General features: G+C 41.4%; 1 protein-coding gene across 2 annotated transcripts in view; it reads right to left on the bottom strand.

Annotated features, from left to right (window-relative positions):
* vps11 (VPS11 core subunit of CORVET and HOPS complexes) overlaps positions 1 to 23378 on the bottom strand; it is a 37074-nt gene that overhangs the window by 7912 nt on the left and 5784 nt on the right. For both annotated transcript variants that reach the window (XM_086130862.1, XM_086130863.1), the window contains exons 8-14: positions 13284 to 13470; positions 13009 to 13152; positions 8871 to 9071; positions 4730 to 4891; positions 4204 to 4337; positions 3213 to 3415; positions 2960 to 3131 (exon numbers count right to left, since the gene is read on the bottom strand). In XM_086130862.1, coding sequence (XP_085986988.1) covers positions 2960 to 3131; positions 3213 to 3415; positions 4204 to 4337; positions 4730 to 4891; positions 8871 to 9071; positions 13009 to 13152; positions 13284 to 13470 — 1203 coding nt within the window. The remainder of the gene's footprint in view (positions 1 to 2959; positions 3132 to 3212; positions 3416 to 4203; positions 4338 to 4729; positions 4892 to 8870; positions 9072 to 13008; positions 13153 to 13283; positions 13471 to 23378) is intronic.

Here is a 23378-nt window from a genome sequence, read left to right as displayed (position 1 = left end):
TGCAGAACAGCAGTGGGGATCACCTTGGTACAGTGCTGTTCAAAATAACGGCAGTGCAATGTGACTAACCAGAATATCTTAAAAATATTCTGGTGAGTCATAATCATAATAATGCATAATCAGATTTGGACGGGAGGTGTCACGTTGGAAAGCCGAATAGCTGTAGTTATCCCGAGACCTACAGCCCTAACGGGATAACAAACTTTTGATTTTTAGGAATTTTTTCAAAACGGCCGAAAATGTCAACAGGTTCACATCAACTTGTCGGGCGCAGGTCATCTTGCCACATTTCAGAGGCCTCTTATTCCAAAATGCATAATCAGATTTGGACGGGAGGTGTCACGTTGGAAAGCCGAAGAGCTGTAGTTATCTCCAGACCTACAGCCCTCACGGGATAACAAACTTTCAAGTTTTAGGAATTTTTTCAAAACGATCGAAAATGTCAAAATATCAGATGAAATTGATGTGGAATTACCATTTTTATTTTCTATCTCCACTTGAGAATGCTTTTTTGTGCTGACAGCCAAGAAATTACTTATTTTATACGTTTATTAATTTCCTTTAACCCGAACAAATGACGTTTATGCATGAGTGGTGGCTCTTTTATTTTGAAGGTGGCCAACGCCGCTCGCAGGCGACAGATTACCGTAATGCACAGTATTGACAATCGCAGTGGCGGCTCACTTGACTTCGATTTTGCGAGTGGAGGCTGGCTTGACCGCAGTGTTTGAGCGAGGCTGGACACAGAGTAAAAAACATCCAGCAGACACTTGGAGTCGGAAAGACGCAAATCTACGAAACTTTAAAAAACAAGGCATCGATTCAACTCCTGATGACAAGCCACCATCCAGCAAGGAAGCAATGCAAATGGCAACAAAAATCCTTCAGTATGCAAAAGAATTACCAGACATCAGTGATCAACGGGACAGTTACTTGCAACTAGCAAGAAAACTGTGTGACACGCAGGCAAACATTGTCATAAACCAAAGAATGCATCCAACAAAACAATCCAAAATAGACACATTTTTTTTTCCCAAGACAGAAAAAAATAAACATTAAAATACTGGACGTATTTTACTGTTGTGATTTTTTTTGGATACACCTGTATTGCAGTTTTTGTTCTATAAACAGTTTTTGGACAGTATATTTTTGTATTTTATTGATTGTGTTGTTACACGTGTATTTTGTCAACATATTTGCAGGTTCATAAAGAACATGTACCATGCTAATTTTCATGACAGATTGGACAGCGCAAACACGAGTCCGTACTAGAGAATATTTACTGTATATTATATATATATATATACAGTATATATAAAATGTATGTATGTACACACACACACACACACACACACACACACACACACACACACACACACACACACACACACACACACACACACACACACACACACACACACACACACACGCACTCACCTGGCCGATCATGCATGAATTAGTTTACACAAAACGCTATTCAAATCCTCGATAGTCAATGATTAATCTTCCTTTTCCACGTGCACCCTTTGTGGCTTCCGTTCTCGCCAAAATTTGTGTGTTGTGAAATAAAAACAACAAAGGGACAATATCATTGCGGCTTCTGGGACCAGGAAGGATAAAAAAACAGCCAGCTTCCAACGGTGGCTGGGAGTCAAAAAAGAGCAGGCTTGGAGAAGGGGAAGTGAGGAGGTTGGTTTATCTGGTGAGTGTATTGACTTGTTTACAACTGTTGAAGGGTCAACCAAGATAGCATTTTGCAGCCGTCACAGTGACCGGAAACCTGGCGCATTTGATTGTGAACTTGCCTCGCTGTTCATTTTGGGTACAGAAGATTTGGACTTTGATGGACTTGATAATGAGGATTGATCAAAAAATAACGTGCGCAAATTGTTAAATACAACGAAATTAGGTTTGCTGCCGCTGCCTTTTTAAACAATACGCTAGCATGCAATGTTTAAGATAGCCTACGTTTTACCATGCCTGCGTCCAATTATACAATGCATCTTGTGTATGTGTTGAATAGAGAAATAGCACCCGTTACTGACACTACGCCTTCTAATATGGTGCGCCGTATGGTCGTGAAAATACGGTAATTTAGCAGGATGATTAATTAATTAATTAATGAAAACACAATTAATTACTTTATGAAAATGTGTCCAAGTTAAGTCTTCTGAATTTTGCAGGATTTTGATCTGACAGAGCAACTAATTTACGCAACACGACAAGTTTGCCCACTCAAGGATTGGCAGGTGATAAGACGAAGACACACAAAAACGCTATCATGTCAAAGCAGAGCTGCAGTGTTAACACAGAATAGTGGAAGCTAACATGTTAGCTTCTCAGAGGCACATCCTTGAATGTACTGCTAAGCTTTAAAAGGCGGTCGGGAGGGTTTTGGGGGTGGGGGGGGGGGGGGGTTAAGTGTGCTGTAATTCGGCAGTTTGGTGATAAAGTGCTGCATCCATGAGTGAAAGTGCCACTTTTTTTATCATTGTGGCGGCGCTCACTTTTCTTTGAACAAGTAGACAACTGTCGAGTTGCAAGACCCTAGCTCTGCCCCTCGGTTGTTAGCTTAACAAATGAATGAGACAGATTCAAGTGATTTTAAAGTGAAGTGACCAGATAAATGCAATTTTCTTCTAACTTCTAAATCTTGAATGGCATTCTGGTTAACAGAGGTCACAACCTGTTATGTTGCTTTTTAGTCGCATTGCAAATACTACTTAAAAATAATGTCAATGAGACACCAGAAATGACAAATTCGGTTTTAAGATTGCAACAGTTTGGATTTCACAGAGAACTATTCCAAGTATCACTTATTTTTAAGAAGAAATATTGTTTTGAAAACCCACCTAATCAACATTCGAACAGTGTCATGGGACTGATTGTGGACCATCTTCGTATTACCATGGTGCGGTGCAGCAAAAACTAAAGGTACAACAAACTCCTATTAACCCACCTTGTCTTGAGCTCCTGAATCTCAGAGCGTAGATGAGCAGTTTCTTCCCGATATTGGCGTATTTTACATTCATCATCCTCAATCTGTTGGTTCTCCCTCTGCAACTTGTTGATCAGGTAGTCTTTGATAACGGACAAGGTTGCTGTCGAGTTGTGTGCCAGCGTTTGCACTACTGCAATCACACAGCGATCAAGCTCACTATTTATTTATTTTTAAACTGGGGGGAGAATGACATGTAGATCTTAAAACATACCAAGTAAAGGAGGCATCAGATTATTTTGGTCAATGTGACCCAAAACCTCACTGATGTAGGCCTTGCAGTCTTCTTCTTTTCTGGCAAAGTAGCCCAGGGCTTGTTCCCACAGGCAACCTTCCTGGTCACCGTAACGTTTACAAGCTTCAACCACTTTATCATAGACCTCATTCTGCATGTGGTAGTGCATGATCTGTTGGTACCTGTGGGGTAAAAAGCAAACCACGGTCATGTGGAGATCAGGGTTCCGACATGTTTCTTCAAGTTAAGACCTAGAGTATTTAAGACTATTTTCAAAAAACGTATTAAACCTATTACACAGCCATATCGGCGATAAAGAAATAAAATCTGTGTATTTGTGTTAATGTATTTCTCCAATGTGCAGGATGGAAGAATGCAGCTCGAACATCAGCACAGAGCAGACAACAGGCAAAGTGAAAAACATCTGCACCAAAGGGCGTATGTGTAGTCGTGTTGTAGCGCGTGCTTTTCAGTGAACTTTCAATGTAATTTGACCACAGATTGCGACCAGGGGCTGTTTTTTGCGTTTTCAATGATTCACTCCACTGTACCATTCATTTCAGCTACGCTGTTGAATTAAAATAAGAAAGGACACTTTTTGAGAAAATGTGGGACACAGACAAGTTACATCCAGCACAAATTCTAAGACCCAGATATCAAAATTTAAGACTTAGTAAGGGGTAAGTAATTTCCACATTTATGAATTGAACGCTTGTAAGATTTTTTTAAGGCCCCGCGTGAACCATGGGAGATGTGGCAAATGATGAAATGATGAGACAAAGGCAAGTCATGTCTCATTTACTCTCCACAAAGAAAACGGTTTCCCAAGCATACTCGCATGTGTCATTGTCGAGTTTGGTGCACTGTAAACTCGAAGGAGTGTCAGATATGAACTTGGAGTGAAGGCAACAAAATCTGTTCTGCAACATGATTTGCATGTATGTACTGTATTGTGTAGACTGGTACTTACAGTTTGCCCTTCTCATACAGGTAAAGAACACCCTCTTTAAAATTGTGCATCTGACAGAGGACCAGGGCTTTATCAAACACAGTATTGTCACTCCTCAGGAGTGACAACGCTTCATCCTGCAAGATCTTTTTTCTCTGCAAACAGTTAACGTTAAAAATAAATAAATACACACATATATATATATATATATATATATATATATATAAAATCAAGAATTATGAAATGTATTCAATAGAAAATATCTGTATTTTTCAAATCAATAAAACACATCGCTCCACAAAAAAAAACCCTGCACCAAATACAGTACATGATTACTATACATACTGCATCAACAGGATACATAAAACAAATGGTTCATAAGTGAAGTCAAGTCAAGTCAACTGTATTTATAGAGCACTTTCAAACAGCCATCGCTGCATACAAAGTGCTGTACATGGATTAATATAACATGCACAATAAACAGTAAGACAAATCGGTAATAAAGACGGTAGAAAGCACCAAACATAAATTGTTGTGTTGCTCTGACCTCAGGGTCCTCTTCGTGTGCCCAGTCTTGCAGTCGGAGCTCCAGCAATGTGTCATAAACACCTTGAGACGAATTGGGATCTACCTCAATCATGTGCTCAAGGTAGGCTTTGAGCTCCCGCGGGTTGTTAGCAAAAACTGGAATGAATTCTTCAGAGTTGGCCTGAAACCAAAAGACAAAAGTAGGTAAAATTGTTGGTGTACCTCTGGTGGGAAAAATGTATGAAAATTATATATATATATACACAATAATAAAGGAAAAAGAGTAATAGTAATTTGGAACATCCCATGAATAACGCACCCAATTATAATACGCCTCCCCCAAATCACTCTTTACAAGATTTTGTGGACGCCTGCCGCCTTGCATCAAAAATATAGCATCAAGAATACAGTATGAAAATGCTTGAAAAGACAGCCTCAAAGTGGTAGCAGAAAGAGAATATCAATGTCAACATTTTTGTATTTTTCAAACTTTTGTTCGAAAATATGGAATCTCAAAAACTAGAGGCAAAAAAATAAATATATCACATTTTCGGATTCAGCGACATCAAAATATTCTAAAATCCATGGCACCAAAATGTGTGTTAGGCAGTGAATATCCATCCTTTATCCATTTTCTAACCTGCTTATTCTCATCAAGGTAGGGGGCGTGCTGGAGCCTATCCCAACTGTCTACATGCGGGGTACATACACTCAAAACTGGTTGCCAGTCAATCGCAGCGCACACATAGAAAAACAACCATTCACATTCACACCTCGGAACAATATAGTGTGTCCAATTAAACTACCATGCATGTGTTTTTGAAATGTGGAAGGAAACCGCAGTACCCGGAGAAAACCCACGCAGGCACGGGGAGAACATACAAACTCGACACAGGAAGGCCATGGCTAGATTTGAATCTGTGACCTCTGCACAATGAGTCGGACATGCTAACCAGTCCCCACATGCCGTCCGTCGAGTAAATCATATGAATGACTAAAGATTCAAAACATACATGCTGCACCAAACAATCTCAGCGGAATTTATTTGAGATTTTTTGCATTCTTAAAATGTATTTCTGGCAACCCATTTTGAGCTACTGATGGGAAATGGAGCAAAATTGTCACGTTTGATGCATATCTGATCTTCCCATTTCTAGTCTTGTATTGGCAAAAATGATACCCCTGGTTACCGTATTTTCCGCACTATAAGGTGTTTATTTATTATTGTTTATTGGTTTGTTTATTGAACATAAAACATATACAGTAATAATTTGACAGAAAATAAGGTAGATAAAATAGTAAAAAGAAAGAAATCAGTCTTCATTCAACACAGTTATTATGTTCAAGGGAGTAGGAAGAAGTAAAAAACTTATCTAGTCCTACCCCGTTATGTGTTTATATCTAATAAATCATTTTTATATCAATCAGAAAAGAAAAAAAAGTAAGAAGAAAGAAGTCTCAATTAAGGCTCATACTTTACCCTTAACGGTGATATTTTTACAACTTTTGGTTTGTATCGGGATTATATACAGTACTTCCACACCCTGGCACTCTTGTGTCAATTTTCTCTTGTATTCATAATGGATATTTCAATACCTTTCTCTATTTATCAACTTAGTTCTGATTTATCATTATATTTAATGTTTAGAATTTATCATTTTAACTCTGATTGATGTAGGTTGTTTGTACTATTTTTTTGAATTTGTTTTTGAACTCAGCGATTTACTCATTTTCAGGTCCGTTTCGAAATTATTCCACAGATTAACACCTTTGATAGATACACTTCTTTGCTTGATGTTTGTTCTTGTTTTGAGTTTTTTGAATTTTTTTGAATAAGTTGGTACCTCTTAAATCATAGCTGCTTTCTCGAATTTCGAAAAACTTCTGAATGTTTTGGCAGAGCAGGTTATTGTGTGCTTTGTACATTAATTGGGCAATTTTAAAGTCAACCAGGTCATAAAATTTCATCGTATTTAATTTGATAAATAGTGGATTTGTGGGTTCCATATATTCTATTAATAATTGGAATTGCTTTCGGTGCACCGAAAAGTCTTCCATTTCCTTAAAAGCTCACAGCGTGCCTTAAAATCCGGTGCGCTTTGTGTATGGTCATTACGGTAATATGCAGACCCCAAAATGGCTCCTTGCTGGAAACATGCTGACAATGTTACAACTTGATGTTGGTTCAGTGAACTGTGTTGCTGCTTTATTAAATACGTTTTTGTTGCAGCGCCGAAAAAAGGAGAGCTGTGGTGTTGTTTTATTTAAAACGCACACTTTATTTATGGTTTTCACAGTCTCAACAAATAAGATAAGATAAGAAAACCTTTATTAGTCTCGCAATGAAGAAATTCCCGATTCACAGCAGCAAAGTTATGAAAGGAAGAAGTAGAACAACAAAATATAGGAGCTGCTGGAAAGGCAGCCACTCACGCGGCGCCATTTTGAAGTCAAAATAACACAACACAACACATAGGACACAGACAGTCGTGCAATCTTCACCACTTTTCTGCATACATACAGGCACGTCTTTGTCTGTCTCAGTGCCTTCTCTTCTTCTGTTCGGCTCGAGAGGCGTTCATGACAGCCTCAGAAAAACGTAAATTAACGATTCCTTCAATGAAACTACGAAAATTGAAAATAATACATCAAAACAGTGTAATGACATCTGATCGTTCTGTTGGAGCTATGCTCAATGACATGCCAAGGGGGGCTATAGAATTTATTTTGTGATTTCCTCGCTTGATTTTCTGTTTTGATGCATTATTTTCAATTTTCGTAGTTTCATTGAAGTAATCATTAATTTGATTTTCGGTGGCGGTCATGAACGCCTCTCGAGTCGAACGGAAGGAGCGTAGCTCCATCTAGTGGATGCGTTTGTCGATTGCGTTTTATAATCCAGTGCGTCCAATATATGAAAAAAGTTAAAAAATAGCCCATTCATTGAAGGTGCGCTTCATAATCCAGTGCGCCTTTAGTGCGGAAAATACTGTAATTTTAATGCAGGGCGGCATGTTAGGAATGGATGTGACGTCAAGTCGATGACTGGTTCGTCCCCTTGCCCGCACCAGTTGAAATTGAATGAAACGCCAGATTACTTGTCGATCAATGTGTATCTGTCATTTCTTATGATTTTTTTCTTGCTAAGTGACCCTAATTAGTAGTCAAACTTAAAGCAAAAGAAAAGTCCACATCAGCACCACCCGCTTCCTCGTCGGACAGCGAGACATCCCGAGACCCACCCGGCTGGTAAGATGGTGGCGTGCATGGCATCCAGACTTGGATATCTATCTATTTATTCATTTCAACAGAATGGATATAAACTAAACTGCATCACATAAATGCGGCGGCTAATTAGCTAGTATGTGCTGCTGCACTGGCCTTTTCTGACACAGAGCCAGCAAAACAGGCATCATCACTGATGGCTTGATGGACCTTGACTGATTGACAGACTCTATCGAATCTGTCTGAGAAAATATTGCATTGGGCAAGACGGCTTTTAACTTTTTGACGTCACGGCTCTGCTTCTTGCAGGCAAGTATGGCTGCACGCATCAGCTGTCATGGCATTTTGACAAATAGGTTAAATGAGCTATTATAATGTGCCTGTCCTGTGAAAAACACTAATGTCCATTTTTGTTTTCCGAACGGCAAGTGAGGAAGGACATATTACATTGGTGTCGGCATGGACTGAGCTGGACAAGAGCTGGTCGACCACTTGGAGGCGCTACTATTAAGATTTCTTTATTGACCAACTGGGCCAGTTTCAGATGGGGACCCACCTCTCCAAAGGCTGCAGTGTTTTCATCTTGTTAAATTGACTTTTTATATAATTCTAATTAACATTAATACAGTACAATATTGTGTCCAATGTTGCCCACTGGGCATCCATTGCAGCCTGGTCATCCTAGAAGGGGATTCTCCCATCTGCGGCCCTTTCTCAAGGTTTCTCACTTTTCCCCCAGATGGGGTTTTTTGAGTTTGTCCTTGCCTTTCTGGGGGTTAAGGTCGGGGATGTCGTTAATATGTGTCAACTGTGGGCATGTGAAGCCCTTTGAGACTGTTTGTGATGAAGGGCTGTGGAAATAAATGTCACTTCACTTGAAATCTTGTGCCCTTAATTCCCCAATGATTGGAAAAACATGGGCACAGCCCACCAACCTTGTTGAAGGGGTTCCTTTCCAAGTGGCTGTCAATTTCAGCAGTGTCCCCACTTGGATGGTAGTTGGTGCATAAGCCCTTTAAAAGCAGTGTTGTACCTTCAGGAATATGATGCATTAACGTCTTGCCATAACGCTTCATGTTGCTTTCAGCTTGATCAAAAGGTAGCCGTCCAATGTAGCGTAACCCTTCCTCATAGTTCTGGGTTTTGGAAGAAAACAATATGGTAAGTAACCAATTCACACACACACACACACACACACACACACACACACACACACACACACACACACACACATATATATATATATAAAAACAGTGGTGCAACGAAGCATAGTGCAGCTCAAGACAGGCCAGCCTCAATTCAAAGTCAAGTCACTCGCCACAATGATTGCTTCCCTTCCAAGGGAAAACAAAACAAAAGCTTAGTAAGGCATTGATATCCAGAGGTGATGGATCGGGAACAAAAATTGCACCAAACAAGAACCTCTGGTGCTCAGTTGACAATGTATTTGTGTATGTGTGTATTCATATATTATATTTCTGTATATATGCAGGTACTGTATATGCATATGTAAATATAAAACATACATGTCCACGAATCACTTATTTTTAATAAACCTTTGGGCTGCTTGGAAATGAAAATCAAGACCTTAAGGAAGGTATTTTGGGGAAAAATGTCAAAATAATTTTTTTGGACCAAACAATTTTTGTCAATAATTTTAATCTCCGTGACATTATGCCTGATTTTGTGAAAATACATCACATACATGCCCACACATCTTGATGTCCATTTGGAGGGCTGTCGTTTCCTCTTAGATGTTGCACTAATGATGCTCACTAGTCCACACACCGCCTCTCCGCTTTGTGTAGTCTCAGGATGCTGAACTTGGGGTGGACTGTGCACTGTAAGGAGCTTTCTTGTCTTGATGTCAGTGGCTTGCATGTCCTCCAGCGGCCATGGTATTATTATGCCTGTGGGATATGTGATGACTGACTAGCAGAGTGTTTATGGCCTGGATCTTATTCTTGCCATTCAGCTGACTATTCAGGATCTGTCTCACTATTGGTATTTGTCTGTGGAATTCCATGGTATTTGTAGCTGTCTTTTGCATCTGTTATACTGCCTTGAGGTAGTACAATCCTTCAGGTGTGATCACCTTCACTCGCCTACATATCATTTGCCCACACTTATCTTGTCCGAATGACATTCCGATATACCGTATTTTCACGACCATTCGACGCACCGTATGGTTGGGCGCAGTCTCATTAATGGGTGCTATTTCTGTATTTTACACATAGACAAAACGCACTGTATTATTGGGCGCAATTTTAAAGTGGTAAAACATACGCCAGCTTAAACATACGGCATGCATGCGCGCACGCTAAAAACACGTTAGCTTGTAGCATACGGTAGCATGCCAAGACATACAGCTAAAAACACGTTTTTAAAAAGGCAACGAAGCAAAACGGAGTTCCGTTGTATTTTATTTAGCCATCGTACAATGTACTCACGTTTTTCGATCAATCATCACCCAGAAATCCATCAAAGTCCTCATCCTCTGCATCAGAATTGAACAATTGTGCAAGTACCGGTAATCCATCAAAAACGCCGTGTTCCCTCTCGTTGTCAGTCACTCTCATTGCCATGTGGCTCCACAGAAATGATGCCGGCTTTGCCAAAAACTCGAACAACAGTGCAAGCAGACACGTTCGTCCAAGCAGCCACAATCCATTCGCAAATTGTGGCGTAACTCGCCCGGCGCTGCCTCTCACACAAGTTGTGTTTGCCATCGATCATTCATTGTTCCCATGCCGCTCGCAACTTTACTTTGAACGCCCGGTTGATGCCGATGTCCATCGGTTGGAGTTCTTTAGTCAAGCCTCCGGGAATAACGGCAAGCTCAGAGTTCATTTGCTTGACTTGGTTTTTCACTGCTGCTGTGAGATGGGCACGCATGCCAAAAGCATAACCGATGGCTTGAAGTTTGAACTGAGCTTCGTAGGCGTGTCTCTTTGTAGAATTTATTTTCGGGGGTTCTTAGAAACCAAAACCGAAGTTGTTTTGCAACAATGCACATAGCCACACTCTATACAGGTGTTGGTACCTGCTTGTCGCGTCCCTTTAGCGTCCACTTACACGCCCACCCTTCACTGATTGGCGGACTGCTTCCCCGCATGCCTGTCACTCACGTCTGCCTTTTCTCTCTCTTTCTCTCCATATATGTATATATACACGCCCACCCTTCACTGATTGGCCGACTTCTTTGCCGCATGCCTGTCCACAGTCACTTCCGCCTTTTCTCTATATAAACAGCGTGTCGGCTATCAGTCAGATTTTGGAACTCAGCGCATTGACAAGACGCTCCGCATCATAAGGCGTCCTGTCCATTTTGGAGAAAATTTTAGACTTTTAATGGCGCCTTATAGTCGTGAAAATACGGTAATTGCCTTTTGAGGTGAATCAGGAAGTCAATGTCACGCTCATTCTGAGCATACAGCTTTATGTCACACTTGGAGATGATGTGGTTCCTGCCACAGGTTTCCGGCAAATACTCAAAATACGTTTGGGTCTGCCAGGTTGGACTGGCATCTTTCCCTACCAGCGGCGCTGCCACTCAACCAAGGGGTGATCAGTTGACAGCTCCACTCCTCTCTTCACCAAAAAGCCAAAACGGGTAGGAAACCTTGCTTCCTCGAGAGCCATCTTCTGCTTGTGTTATACGTAAATCCTACTGGACCCCCCGCTCTCTGCCCACCACCTTTTCCAGCTACTCCCCTCAGGCAGGCGCTACCGATCCATGCGCACCAAAACCAGCAGACACTGAAACAGCTTCGTCCCTCTAGCCATTAACTCCCTAAGCAGTAACCCAAATCTACCTGTATAGTGGCTTTTTGCAATTTTGCACAACCCTGTGGACAGTATCCCGTTATATTTATTGTAGCTCCAGCTCTGTACTCACTTGAACCACTCTCACTGATCTATATTTCACAGCACCAGACACCTTAAAGCGCTCAAGGACATCTGCATAATTGCACACTTGTTGTACTACAAATACTGCTACTGGTCACTTTAAAATGGTTCAATGATTTTCTGCACCAACTGTACAACTGTTATCATATTTTATTCTACCACTGATCACTTTAGCTCTGCTTGATACTTTGCACATTGTCTCACAGTTGTCACTGGGAGGTACCACAACGGTTCACTTATATTACGGAATGCCCTTCCATACCTATTTGTCATGCCCTTGTTTATGATGATACGAGTGCAGTGTGTTCTACCGGAGACAAATTCCTTGTGTGTTCTACATACTTGACCAATAAAGACGATTCTGATTCTGATGTCTCCCTACTTCAACACAAATGAGTCAAATCAACCAAGTACTGTATCAGCAAGCTCTGTAGAAACCTGAAACGATCCTCATCATTTGAATGAGGTGTGTTGGCGCAGGAAGAGATATAAATCAGGCAGGATACGGCTCTCCAGGAAACAAAATTCTCTACACTTGGACCAAAATATGCAGCCACAAATCCAGTGACAAAGTCAATCATCGAACAGCGACTTAGGGTGCCAAGTGCAAGTATGGACACCCCTTATGTTTGAACGTGCTGTTTCAACAAACACCCCCTAACAATCCAACACACCCCGTTTTTAGCGAAAAACATTTAATGAATGTTAATCAGAATTTTTTTGAAGATTTTTTTTTTCTCCATCAAAGCATTTTAATGGTTGTAAATCAGAGGTGGATTTCTCTATTTGCAGGCTGGCCTGGTCTCTTTTCCCATTGATTAGCAGGGTTCTATCGATGCCAGGGATGTATATTGACAGGCAGAACAATAAAATACTTTTCCATGGGATGGCAGATGGCACAATGAACCTCTGTATCGACCTGATGTATTTCAAACAAAAGATTTTGTCTTGGCTGACTGCAATTATTTCTAAAATGCACAGGCAGCCAGTACAGGGAAATAAGAACAGGAGGGAAATGCGCTGTCTTGCATGTCCCTGTCAGCAGGCAAGCAATGCACTGTTAGCTGGCGTGACAGTGATCCCATGTAATCAGATCTTAACGTGTACAGCATTTCATCACAATGGCAAGCTATTACTTTTCCCCCCATTTTATTTGTAATTTACCTTGAGATCTTCCAGTTGAATCTTTAAATACCACTCATGGTGCATGTGCTTTTCTGCCAAGAAAACAGCGTGGCTGTGGTAGCCGGCCTGTCGAAGAACCTTAATGGCGATCTCAACATCAAAGTGAACCTCGCTTTCACTGCTCTGTATAGCACATGGGAAATCAAGGAGGATAAACATGCAAAACAAGTTATTAACTTTTTGTAATGAAACCACACAACAATGGCACTGCAGATTAAGACTTTTTTTCATAATTTCTCACATCTCCGAGTCACCTTAATAAAATCTTCCAGCTTCAAACTGTCCTTGAGCTTTGTATAACAGTTGAGCAGCAGTGTGGTGTGGTCTGCATTGGCCAGTGACTGCCGATGCAATGCTTGTAGATAAGCCGTCAGGTTATGTATCCTTTGTGCATCAAGAAATTTCCTGATAACATAAGATGGCTCGAGTTTTCCAATCGTGCTGTGGGAAATATTAAACACATGTTTAATGTCTCCATTTCCAGAGAAACAATGAAAATTAACCATTTTGCTCATCAATGACTGAAGTGGAGATTCGCAAAATTTGAGGATAATTTTCTTGCAGGTTGATCTCAGGGACCTGAAGTAAAGATTTTATAAAACAAAATATGATAATATGATAGGGGGGTTGAATATAAGGCTGCAGTTATTTAATATTTAATATTTGAGTCTCCTACAGAAAATCCTGGAGAATAATTGTGTATTTGGAATAAAGATATAATGGTATGTTCGGATAAATGATATTTTTACTTATTGATACATTTCACTTTGGAACAAACATCAAATTGGCATCCTGCTTTACACAATCAACAGTTTTAAATCTCTTAAATTCACAATTTGCATAACAGCAAACTGTATTTAATTTTATAGAAACATTTTCAGGCGGCACTGTGATCGACTGGTTATCACGTCGGCCTCACAGTGTGGAGGTGCAGCGTTCGATTCCAGCTCTGGCCTTCCTGTGTGGAGTTTGCATGTTCTCCCCGTGCCTACATGGGTTTTCTCTGGGTATTCTGGTTTGCACATTTAAACTGCATGTGATATTATCATATGCATTTGAATAAGTAGACCATTTCAGAATTCGAAATTTGGGACTCTCTAAATGCATAATGGGACTCATACTTTTCTGATCAGCAAGTCCCTGGGACTAGCTGGGGGTAAACTGTAAAATTATCACTGTATAGGGCGCACCGCATTATAAGGCGCATAGGAGAGAAGCTACAATAGTGGCTGCGGTTGCGTTATGCGTCCATTAGATGGTGGTGCGCTAAAGGGAATACAATACAATAAAGCTTTATTTATAAGATAAGATAAGATATCCTTTATTTGTCCCACACTGGGGAAATTTACAGCCTCCAGCAGCAAGAATGTGGGTAGAAAGAAGAAAGAAGAAAAACAAACAGACACCGTTCAATTAAGTGCAATATAAATACAAAAGGGATAAATCGCAGTGCTATTTACAATTGTTTTTCACATCATGTAATTATTATTATTATTATTGTTGTTATTTTTATTCAGCAGCCTGACAGCAGTCGGTAGGAACAGCGCGGGTGTAACAGTCTCTGGCTGAAGGAGCTACCGAGTGCTGTCAGGGCGGGCTGGAGAGGTTATATAGAGCTTTCGCAACCGCTGCAGCTGTAACAAAGCGCTTTGCAGAACATTTAAGATACTACATCCAAGAAAACAGAATATTGATCCATATATAAGGCACATCGGATTATAAGGTGCACTGTTGGCTTTTGAGAAAGTGGAATGCTTTTAGGTGCGCCTTATAGTGTGGAAGACACGGTCATTTCAAACAAATATGAGTGTTTCTCAGAAAGTGTGGTCCAACAAGATGGTCAAATGTCCATTATGTGATATGCCACGAGAAAAACATAGTTTAGTTCATTACCAAGCGATTGGCTGTCAACAAGTTAAGGGTGTACCGCACCTGCTCCCTGAAAGCTGGGATAGCCTCCAGCATGCCCACGACCTTCATGCGGACAAGCGAATCAAATCAGGGATGGATGGAAGAAAGGGTCATTCCCTTGGGTGTCCTTTTTATTGGTCATGAACGTTCAATAAAATAGATCGATAAAGGTTTTTGGGCCATTTTCATGCACTATTTCTGACGTGTATTCTTGTGTGTGAGTTGCCAAGCTTTTTCACAGCGTACAATTCAGCTGCAGGCTTCACATATTTAGCAAAGCATATCATTAAAGCTGATATGCTGATAATTAAAGATACAGTGATACTCCTCGAGAACGAAACCTACATGGGCGAAAATACCCCCAATGAAAAAATCTTCATGCATTAACACCATTCCCATGCCCCCCATACGACGAAAACCCCTACGTTGCCTTATACGAAATGATTTTCTCTGCTCTAGCCTCGCGAAGAGATTCACTCCAACGAAGTCTAAACCAACAGCGACCTCTAGTGCTTCGTTCGGAAACGGCATCAGCAACCACCACATTGGTTTACAGAGCTCCGAGTTCCCTGAACGCAACATACTCATAGCTGCTCTGCCATTGGCTTACCGAGCATCATCCTGGCCTCCGATTGGCTAAGAGGGACCTCACTGTCTATGTGTGTAGAAACTGTAACTAGATCCGTGAAAGATAGAGTGGAATGCATCCGATTGGCTGCTCAGAGTAAATTGCTTATGGCTCGACGGACATTCAAATAAATGAACGTTTCCTCGAATGCTTTACTTGTTATCATGCTGAAAACCTTACGCTAACTGGAGCGCTAATGAGAGAGAAGGCGAGTTCCATGGCACTAACTATGGCCATCGAGGACTACGAAGCGTGCCGTGGTTGGCTTAAAAGTTCATGGCATGACATCAGTTGAGCAACGCTGTCTTGGGTGGCGATCGAGGGGGGGGTCGAGTTAGAGACAGTGAGATAGTGGAAAGAAAAGCCACCGGGTCCAGGAAGTACCGTATTTTCACGACTATAAGGCGCCATCAAAAGTCTTAAATTTTCTCCAAAATGGACAGGATGCCTTCGGAGCGTCTAGTGTATGAGCCGAGTTCCAAAGCATGACTGAGAGCGCTTCTGGCCGACACGCTGTTTATATAGAGAAAAGGCGGAGTGAGTGACGACAGGCATGCGGAAGTCTGCCAATGAGTGAAGGGTGGGCGTGTAAGAGGACGCTAAAGGCACATCCCTAGCAGGTACCAGTCGCCAATGAGTGAAGGGTGGGCGTGTAAGAGGACGCTAAAGGCACGCCCCTAGCAGGTACCAGTCGCCAATGAGTGAAGGGTGGGCGTGTAAGAGGACGCTAAAGGCACGCCCCGAGCAGGTACCAGTCGCCAATGAGTGAAGGGTGAGCGTGTAGGAGGTGAAGAGAAAAACGTGAGTACATTGTAAAATGGCTAAATAAAGTACAACCGAACTCAGTTTTGCTTCCGTTGCCTTTTTAAAAACGTGTTTTTAGCGTGCGTTGCATGCATGCCGCATGTTTAAGCTGGCGTATGTTTTACCATGCCTGGCTGCGCCCAATAATACAGTGCGCCGAATGGTCGTGAAAATACAGTATCTATTATTGTTGGATTCAGACGCAGCATGAACGTTGCATTGCTAAAATGGCTACAACACGGACCTTTGGATGTCAAGCAGCTAAGACAAGAAGCGCTCTGACGCTGGAAGAGAGGGTAAAAGTGATCAAAATGAAAGACAGAGGAAGCAAAATAAAAGACACTATCCAAGAAATTGATGTAAGTGAAAGTGAATGCTGATCGTAAATTTCGCAATTTCTTCCCCTTTTTTTCTTTCTACACTGACAATATGAAGTGTTTTATTGTTGTTGTTGTTTTATTGTTTATTGTTTGTTTATTGAGCATATATAGTATACACAATAACAGGTTGACAAAAGTCAAACAAAAATTATGTAAGGAAAATTAGAAAGTAGATAGAAGAAAACACACATCATCACGGTTGTATGCTCAAGGGAGTAGGAAGAAGTAAGTAACTTATCTAGTCCTACCCCTTATTTTGTAGAAATTTGATTTGATCATTTTTTCAAAACAAAGAAGAAAAGAAAAATCTACATATCATCAAATGCTTTTACCCTTATGTATACTATACACCTTTTGGTTTGTATATATATAGTTATTCTTTCTCCTTTTGTATTTCAATTTTCTGATATTCATTATAATTTTCATTTCTTGAATACAATTGATAAGTTGATCAAACCCAAAACAAGAACCAACGGTTGTCTTACTATATTTTATAAGTATATCAAATGTATCTTTTTAATTCTGATTCATGTAGTTTTTTTGTACTAATCTTTTGAATTGGTTTTTGAACTCCTCCAACGATTTGCTCATTTTCAGGTCCGTTTCAAGCTTGTTCCACAGGTTAACACCTATTACTGATACACACCTTTGTTTGATGTTTGTTCTTGTTCTGGATTTTTTGTATTGATTTGTACCCCTTAGATGATAACAGCTCTCTCTAATTTCAAAAAGCTGCTGGATATTTTGGCAGACGAGAATGTTATGTACTTTATACATTAATTGGGTAATCTTGAAGTCAACCAAGTCGTAGAATTTCATTGTGTTTAATTTGATGAATATTGGATTTGTGGGTTCTATATATTTAGACCTATTGATTATTCTGATTGCTTTTTTTTGTAGTTTTAAAACAGGGAGTGTGTTTGTTTTACAAGCTTTTCCCCATATTTCTACACAGTAGGTCATATATGGGAGTAATAATGAGTAATATAATGTATACAAGGAGCTCTTACTCAACACATCCTTCGTTTTGTGGAGTATCCCGATAGTTTTGGATATTTTTATTATGTTATCTATGTGTGGCTTCCAGGATAGTTTTGTATCTATTACTAGTCCAAGAAACTTATTTTCATAGACTCGTTCTATTTCAATTGAATTTATCTTTATTTTAACTTGGTCTTTGATTGGTCTCGTGCCAAAGACAACTAACTTAGTTTTTGTTAAATTTAAAGATAGTTTATTTCTGTCTAACCAGTTTTTTAATTTTGTCAATTCATTTTCCACAATTTTCAGGAGTTGTTTCATATTTTTTCCAGAGCAGTAAAAGGTTGTGTCATCGGCGAATAGGACGGATTTGAGTTGATTTGATACCCTACAGATATCGTTTATATATAAAATGAATAGTTTTGGTCCAATCACTGACCCCTGAGGCACTCCATGGATAATCTTCAGTAGATTGGATTTTTTGTTTTTGAACTGCACATACTGATATCTGTTTTCTAAATAACTTTCAATCCATTTATATGCTGTGCCTCTTATGCCATATCTCTCTAATTTATTCAATAATATAGTATGGTCTATAGTATCAAAAGCTTTTTTTAGATCAAGAAAAATCCAGACCGTGTATTCTTTATTATCTATATTAGTAGCTATTGCTTCCACAAACTCCATTGCTGCCATTGAGGTGGTCCGTTTTTCTCTGAAGCCAGAAAAGAATTGTCAAATAAGTGTGTGCTCATACTTATGCACTATTGAAATAAAAATAGAGTACACATACGATTGTGTGTGCGTGTAAACTTATGTTTGTGTGTGTGTGTTTACATCTGAGATCAAATTTGCTACTTTCGCAATTTATTTTCCTTTTTCCTTTCTACACTGACTATATGAAGTGTCAAATAAGTGTGTGCTCATAATTATGCACTATTGGAATAAAAAAGAGTACACATACGTTTGTGTGTGCATGTACACATTCATTTGTGTGTGTGTGTGTTTACATCTGAGAACAAATTTGCTACAGTGAAAAAAAACCCTGTTGTGAAAAATTTCTTGCTGCAAACATGATTTCATTGTAGAGGAGTTTCACCGGATCCAACATACCACCAAAGTAAGGCTACGCAATGATGGCCATTGTTTCAACACTATTCACTATTCAGAGTTCATTTTCAATGTACATTTAATCATTTGTACCAATTGTTTGTATAGAGGTAGTGAAGCTGTTTAAGTGTCAGATTTTTTTCTGACTTGAGTGCTCACTGCTCAGGTACCAAGCAATTCAATATGAAACAATGGACGAGCACAACATTTAACAATCTCTTGCGATCAAAGGGGGAACTGTCTTTATTTATTCAGAGCACACGGTCGGAACGTTTTATTCAAAGTAAATATCATTTTGACCTGGTTCTGAACAAGATTATTTTTGGCCTCTCATGTCACACTCCTGGACCACAGTTTCTTTGAGAACCACCCATACACATTTAAACTAAAAGGTCAAGTGTGAAATAATTGCAGAAAATCCCAAACAAAATTTTTCTATGTCACAAGTATTAAAAAAAATAAAACTGGTTTACGTAATCACTCTGATTGTTCCATGCTGTGACACGCTGCTACTCATTTTTGGACTTGTTTCCTGGTGTATTGTACCATAAATATGCTGTATGGCTTCGTCAAGTATTGCCATAAATTACCGTATTTTCCACACTAAAAGGCGCACTGGATTATGAGGCGCACCTTCAATGAATGGCCTATTTTGTAATTTTTTTCATATGTAGGACGCATCAAATTATAAAATGCACTCTACAATGCATCCACTAGATGGAGCTACGCTCAAGGAAATGAAAACAGAAGGATCAGATGTCAGTAAAATGTAGGAGACTGGACTGTCTGAGAATTCCTTTGTTGTGTATACACAAACAAGGAAATCACAAAATAAATTCTGCAGAGATGAAAGTGGACTTTCCTGAAAATTCCGGGAAAAAAAAAATATACAGTATATATATATATATATATATATATATATATATATATATATATATATACAGTGATCCCTCGCTATTTCGCGGTTCGTTTATCGCGGCTTCTGTGCATCGTGGATTTTTTCAAAATATTCATAAAAATATATATATTTTTGAAGTCCGCAAACGGTCCGCGAGAAGCAGTGAAAGTCAGCAAAACAACAGTGAGTCACATAGAGCAACATATACAGTACATGTGGGGTGGGGGGGGGGGGGGGCTGAGAAGATGTAAAGCCATGTTGATTGGCTGTGCATCTTCTTTCTGTCTTATCGCGTGGGTTACTCTTTGATCTTTCATCAGTGTCTAAGTGTTGTTTACGATGCTTCTAGTGTGTGCGTGAGTGTCTGTGTGGCTGAGCGCGAGAGAGAGAGAAAGAGAGAGAGAGAGAGAGGAGGCTTATAAGAACAAAAGCAGGCCTCTTCCATCCTTAATTGTCTGTGTGTGTGTGTGTGTGTGTGTGTGTGTTTGTGCGCTCTGCTCAAGCGCAAAGGCCCATGTGGGGCAATTTAATTTTTTTTTTTATACATAGGTTAACTGGTCGCTATTTCGCGGATTTTCGTTTATCACGTGTGGTTTTGGTCCCTATTAACCACGATAAACGAGGGATCACTGTGTGTGTGTGTGTGTATATATATCTATATATATAAAATTCATCGTCTCACCCCCCCTCGGGTGGTGTCCGTCCCTCATTCAGCTCGGGTCCTCTACCAGAGGCCAGGAAGCTTGAGGGTTCTGCGCAGTATCATTGCTGTTCCCAGCACTGCACATTTCTGGACTGAGATGTCCGATGTTGTTCCCGGGATCTGTTGCAACCACTCATCTAGTTTGGGGGTCACTGCCCCGAGTGCTCCGACCACCACAGGCACGACTGTCACCTTTACCTTCCAGGCTCTTTCCAGCTCCTCTCTGAGCCCTTGGTATTTCTAGAGTTTCTCGTGTTCCTTCTTTCTGATGTTTCCATCACTTGGGACCGCTACATCCACTACAACGGCTTTCCTCTGCCCTTTATCTATGATCACGATATCTGGTTGGTTCGCCATTACCATCTTGTCAGTCTGGATCTAGGAGTCCCACAGGATCTTCGCTCTGTCATTCTCCACCACCTTCGGAGGTGTTTTGACCTTGGGGTTTCCAGTCCATACTCCGCACAGATGTTTCGGTAGACTATGCCAGCCACCTGGTTATGGCGTTCCATGTAGGCTTTCCCTGCCAGCATCTTACACCCTGCAGTTATGTGTTGGATCGTCTCAAGTGCCTCTTTGCACAACCTACACCTTGGGTCTTGTCTGGTGTGGTATATCTGGGCCACAATGGATCTGGTGCTCAGGGCCTGCTCCTGAGCAGCCAGGATAGGTGCCTCTGTGCTGTCCTTCAGGCCAGCCCTCTCTAGCCACTGATAGGACCTCTTGAGCCACTTCAGTCACTTCAGTTATGGTCCGGTTGTACATCCCGTGTAGGGGCTTGTCCTCCCATGATGGGCCCTCTTCCAGCGCCTCATCCTCTGTTCCCCATTGTCTGAGACATTCTCTGAGTACGTCATCCGTTGGAGCCTTCTCCTTGATGTATTCATGGAGCTTGGATGTTTCATCCTGGACAGTGGCTCTCACACTCACTAGTCCCCGGCCTCCTTCCTTTCGGCTTGTGTACAGTCTCAAGGTGCTGGATTTGGGATGGAACCCTCCATGCATGGTTAGGAGCTTTTGGGTCTTAACGTCCGTGGTCTGAATCTCTTCCTTTGGCCACCTTATTATTCCTGCAGGGTATCTGATCACTGGCAGGGCATAGCTGTTTATTGCCCGGGTCTTATTCTTGCCATTGAGCTGGCTTCTTAGGACTTGCCTCACTCGATGGAGGTATTTGGCCGTAGCCGCTTTCCTTGTTGCCAGTTCGAGGTTGCCATTGGCTTGTGGTATACTGAGGTACTTGTAGCTGTCCTCAATGTCTGCTATTGTTCCTTCAGGGAGAGAGACCCCTTCAGTGCGGACTACCTTTCCTCTCTTAGTCACCATCCATAGCCTGTCTTGGTGATTACTTGGTTCAGTCCTATGCAGAACAGCAGTGGGGAGAGTGCATCACCTTGGTATATGCCACATTTGATGGACACTTGGGTAAGTGGCTTGTCATTGGCTTCAAGTGTGGTTTTCCACATCCTCATCGAGTTTGTAACAAAGGCTCTTAGGGTCCTGTTCACCTTATACAACTCCAAGCATTCAGTGATCCATGTATGTGGCATCGAGTCATAGGCTTTCTTGTAATCAATCCAGGCTGTGCACAGGTTGGTACGTCGGGACCTGCAGTCTTGTGCGACTGTTCTGTCAACCAGGAGCTGATGTTTGGCTCCTCTGGTATGTCTACCAATGCCCTTCTGTGCTTCGCTCATGTATTGATCCATGTGTCCACTTATCTTAGCCGCAATGATGCCTGAGCTTCCATGTTGTGGAGAGACAGGTTATTGGCCGATAGTTGGATGGGACTGCACCCCTTGAGGGATCCTTCATGATCAGGATCGTTCGCCCTTTGGTTAGCCATCCTGGGTGAGTCCCATCCCTCAGCAGCTGGTTCATTTGTGTTGCTAGGCGCTCATGGAGTGCTGCGAGTTTCTTTAGCCAGTAGGTGTGGACCATGTCCGGGCCTGGTGCTGTCTAGTTCTTCATATCCGAGACTCTTTCCTGTATGTCTGCCACTGTTATGGTAACTGGGTTCTGTTCAGGGAGGTTGCTGTGCTCCTCTCTCAGGGTCACCAGCCATTGTGCACTGCTGTTATGTGCAACCTCCTTCTCCCATATGCCTTTCCAGTACCTTTCAGTTTCCAGTCTTGGTGGGTCAGCTCTGTTGTTAGGACCCTGCCACTGAGCGTACACTTTCGCAGGTTGTGTTGCGAACAGCCTGTTTATTCGTCTGGCCTGATTCTCTTTCGTGTACCGCTTTAGGCGGCTGGACAAGGCTTGGAGCCTTTGTTTGGCAGTTTCGAGTGCTTCAGGTATGGTCATCTTGATGTACCTCTCGGGTATCGGCCTTTTCATCACACCTCTCTGGGCCTCCGTCAATTGACTCACATCTTTCCGAGCCGCCTTGATCTTAGCCTCCAGCCGTCTTTTCCATGGTGGGTAACGTATCTCATGGCTTCCATGGTTGCTCTTATAGCCAAGCATCTCAAGGATCACTGATGCTGAAGCGTATATCAGCTCATTGGTTTCCGTGATCATTACGGTAGGGATCGCCCTCAGTGCTGCATTCACACTTTCCATGAGACTTTCAGGTGGTACTTCACATAGCCATTGTAATCGGTTTCTAGGATGCCCAGCTTTCATTCTCGCCATGATCTTAGCTTTCAGGTCAGTTGCTCAGCATTTCATTCATTGAGGCTTGCCTCCCAATCTCTGGTATGACCTCCTCCTCTGATCTGGAAGCCTGGGGCCCTTCACCATGGAACCTGCGTTGTACCTCATCAATCTCAAGTTGTGACAGCAGTTGCTGTTTGTGGATGTTGGAACACTGAGCTACTAGTTGTTTCGTGGTCAACCGTGACTGTGGGTTTCGAAGTAACCATTTAGCCCACATTCTCTGCATGTAACCCCTCTGACTAGGGTTGCTTGAGTAGTAGCATTCCAACAGAG

This window comes from Hippocampus guttulatus, chromosome 15 (assembly GCF_054856545.1).
Source record: "Hippocampus guttulatus isolate MCC_2025c chromosome 15, RoL_Hgut_1.0, whole genome shotgun sequence".
In the NCBI taxonomy this organism is placed as follows: domain Eukaryota; kingdom Metazoa; phylum Chordata; class Actinopteri; order Syngnathiformes; family Syngnathidae; genus Hippocampus; species Hippocampus guttulatus.
This window is presented reverse-complemented; position numbering and strand designations above follow the sequence as displayed.